Source organism: Ursus maritimus, unplaced genomic scaffold, assembly GCF_017311325.1.
Source record: "Ursus maritimus isolate PB19 unplaced genomic scaffold, ASM1731132v1 scaffold_16, whole genome shotgun sequence".
Classification (NCBI taxonomy): Eukaryota; Metazoa; Chordata; class Mammalia; order Carnivora; family Ursidae; genus Ursus; species Ursus maritimus.
The window spans coordinates 44,795,957-44,799,761 of NW_024424008.1; the positions used below are offsets into that span (position 1 = coordinate 44,795,957).

Below are 3,805 nucleotides of genomic sequence, written 5' to 3' on the forward strand. Positions count from 1 at the left end.
ATGGCCATGGGAAATTGGAGCACAGTGACTGAATTCACCCTGATCGCCTTCCCTGCCCTCCTAGAGCTTCGAATCTTCCTCTTTGTGGTTCTTTTGCTGACTTACACATTAACTGCGACAGGAAACATTATCATCATCTTCCTAATATGGACTGATAATCACCTTCAAACCCCAATGTACATTTTCCTCAGTAATTTGTCCTGTATAGATATTTTATACACCACGGTCGTTACCCCAAAGTTGCTAGCCTGCCTTCTAGGAGAGAAGAAAACCATATCCTTTGCTGGCTGCATCACTCAAACATATTTCTACTTCTTTCTGGGGACAGTAGAGTTTCTCCTCCTGGCGGTGATGTCCTTTGACCGCTACGTGGCCATCTGTAACCCCCTGCGCTATACCATCATCATGAACAGCAGGGCCTGCCTCCTGCTGGTCCTGGGCTGCTGGGTGGGAGCCTTTCTGTCCGTGTTGGTACCAACCATTGTAGTGACAAGGCTACCTTACTGTAGAAAAGAAATTAATCATTTTTTCTGTGACATTGCCCCTCTTCTGCAGGTGGCCTGTGTAGATACGCACCTCATTGAGCAGATAAACTTTCTCCTATCTGCCCTTGTCATCCTGAGCTCCCTGGCATTCACTACTGGGTCCTACGCCTACATCATCTCTACCATCCTGCGCATCCCCTCAGCCCAAGGCCGTCAAAAAGCTTTTTCTACCTGCGCTTCTCACATCACAGTTGTGTCCATTGCCTACGGGAGCAACATCTTTGTGTACGTGAGACCCAATCAGAACTATTCCCTGGATTTTGACAAGGTAGCTGCTGTCCTTATTACAGTGGTGACCCCTCTTCTGAACCCTTTTATTTATAGCTTGAGAAATGAAAAGGTGAAAGAAGTATTGAGAGAGACAGTGAACAGACTCATGTCCTTGATACTTAGGAAAACTTGACCTTAGTGTTTAGTACCTCACACCACATTTCTCATCTACAACACGTTCATTCTGCATCAATATAGTGCCAGGTGGACATTCCAGGAATCTGAGACTGTGTCAACAGGAGGAGCAATGGCCATACCAAACTGAAGGAAATTCTGCTTCCATCTTGGGGAAAAAAAAACATCTAACCCATCAACTTTTGTATATTCATGGCTTTAAACCACGAAACATTACCTAAATAAAAGCCAGAGGTTTCCAAATCCAGTCTTGGCTAAATCAGTTTATTTTCCACGTGACATTGACCATGTCACAACTTATTTGAGCCTTCATGTCTCCATCTCTAAATGAAATAAAAGATAATAAAGTATCACTATTTGTAGCAAGACGTGTAAAGTTAGAGCATTTTAACTTCTTGGGTTAGTCCCTCTTGAAACGTTCAAGAAATTCAGTTTTCACCCTTTTTTATTTACCTGGATCAAGTAAATATGATGTGAGAAGTGAGGGGGAAAAAGGTAAGACTCAGGATGCTATCGAGCTTCTGGCTATAAACCTGAGTGAGTGCTCTCTATACACTAAAATTAAAACAATGCAAAAAAGATCAGCATGGCCCTGCACAAGGAAAACATGCAAATTCGTGAAGCACTGCATATTGTATGGGGGCAGACGGTAACTAGACTTATCACGGGAATCATTTGATGATGTAGAAAAATATGGAACCACTATGATGTATACCTGAAACTAAATTGTGTGTCAATTACACATCAATTAAAAAAAAAGGTACTGGAAAAAAAAAAGAAAAGAAGGAAAACCTGAGTGAAAGGTGGAGATATTTGCTGAGAAAAAGAACATAAGAAGGGCAGGTCATGAATGACTTTGGTAAAATGTTTAATAGAATTTTAGGGGTAAAGGCCAAAATAAAGTAGATAAAACAGTCTGCATATATAAACAGAATAGAAATATAGTTAACATTTTCAAGAAGGTTAGCTGAGACTATAAGCAGTACGGTAAAATAAAGGTAACATGGGTTAGAAAATACTATTTTCTAACAGGAGATGTGTTTGCTTTTTTAAGTATTGATTGGAGCAGTATAGTCATGGCCCTAGGCTGAGGCAACAGGAGAATGTGAATGACTGATATGATGGGTTACCCGAAACGGTCAAAAGTGAGGACATCAAGAACATGAGGGAAAGGATAGTAACTGGCAGAAGTTTGTGTTACATACTGATAAACAGGAATGGATGAATCCAGAAATGGAACCTATAGCAACTAGGGGAAAACGGTCACAGTCCTTTTTGATGGATGGCCTAAGGTGCCAGAGTGGACCTTAAGAAGAGGTTTAGTACCTAACTTCAGGTAGAAGAATGGCCAAAGAAAGAGTATACTTTTTAATAATGTGTGCAGAATAAAGCAGTGAACCAGGTCCATCAGTGAGTAATATAATGTGTTAATGATCCAAGGAAATTACTCATTCTTCCAATTGCCAGGTATGGCTTGGTGCCTACAATGTACCAGTAAACAAAACAGACAGAATTTCTACCCGCATGGGATTTAAATTACAATAGGGGGAGACATACAGTAAGTAGCATATACAGAAAAATTAGAGAAAATTTACACGGTGACAAAAGTTATAGAGAAAAGTAAAGCAGGGAAGGGGAATAAAGGTTTGGGGGAGAGAGTTTCGCTTTTAAATAAGGTGGTTAAGAAAGCCTTTTCTGAGAAGATGACTTTTGAATAAAGATTGGAAGGATCTGAGAGTGTGAGCTATGTGGGTATCTGGGAAAATAGGATTACGTGAAAGTAGAGCAAAGACTTTAAGCTGTGGTAAGTGAGAGAAGCAAGCCCTTGTGCCGTAGTAATTGGTCGCTGAGAGCGAAGACCATCTGAGAAGCTCTGCTGCCAGACCCCGAGGACCAGGGGGAGCACCAAGATGGGAACTACGTTTATCAATGCACTGCACTAGAACTAAAAACCAGAACAGCAGAAAGGCTGTCCTAATCCCATATTGCTAAGGAACTGGTCATTAAACACAGCCACATTTAAGCAATAAATATTGACTACATGGAAGAAAATTTATTCTTCAGGGGCTCCGGGGAGGCTCAGTCAGTGAAGCATCTCCCTTAGGCTCAGGTCATGATCCCGGTGTCCTGGGATCGAGCCCCGCAGCAGGCTCCCTGCTCAGCGGGGAGTCTGCTTTTCCCCCTGCCCTTCTCCCTGCTCATGCTCTCTCTCTCTCTCAAATAAATAAATACAATCTTTAAAAAAAAAAAAAGGAAAGAAAGAAAATGTATTCTTCAGCACAATCATACATGTACCCATAGTGTTGTTTTGATTTCTTTGATGGATTCATTTCATAGCAAGTTTAAAGTTAAAGACTTTTTTTAAAAAAGATTTTATTTAGTTATTTACTTGAAAGAAAGCGAGCGAGTAGAGGGAGGAGCAGAGGGAGAGGGAGGGGAGAGAATCCCAAGCAGACTCTGTGCTGAGCACGGAGCCCAACGCAGGGCTCCATCTCAAGACCCTGAGATCATGACCTGAACCGAAACCAAGAGTCCAACACTTAACCAAATGAGCCACCCAGACACCCCAAGACTTTTTTTTTTTTTTCTTTTAAGAAACATCTGAAATAAGGACAAAATGATTTTGCTGTTTAGGACACTGATGCTCAAATTCTCGTTCCCAAACCAGCAGCATAAGCCTCATCAGGGAACATGATACAAATGAAAATTCCCAGCCACCACCCCAGGCCTACTGTATCTGAAACACTAGAAGCAAGCCCAGTGTTTTAACAAGCTTTCCAGGTGATACTGAAGTGAGCCAACATTTGAGAACCATGGGCTCAGGGAGAGTCAGGCAGGTGTCCAGTTACCCAGAC

The 3,805-nt window shown here is 41.7% G+C and overlaps 1 protein-coding gene and 1 pseudogene across 1 annotated transcript; both read left to right on the forward strand.

Moving 5' to 3' along the window:
• LOC103662276 (olfactory receptor 6M1) lies at positions 1–948 on the forward strand. The gene has a single exon (XM_008689934.2). It carries the CDS (start codon positions 1–3, stop codon positions 946–948), a length of 948 nt encoding a protein of 315 aa, XP_008688156.2.
• Positions 949–1,486: 538 nt separating this feature from the next.
• On the forward strand, positions 1,487–1,587 carry LOC121102999 (annotated as a pseudogene).
• Positions 1,588–3,805: the final 2,218 nt, after the last annotated feature.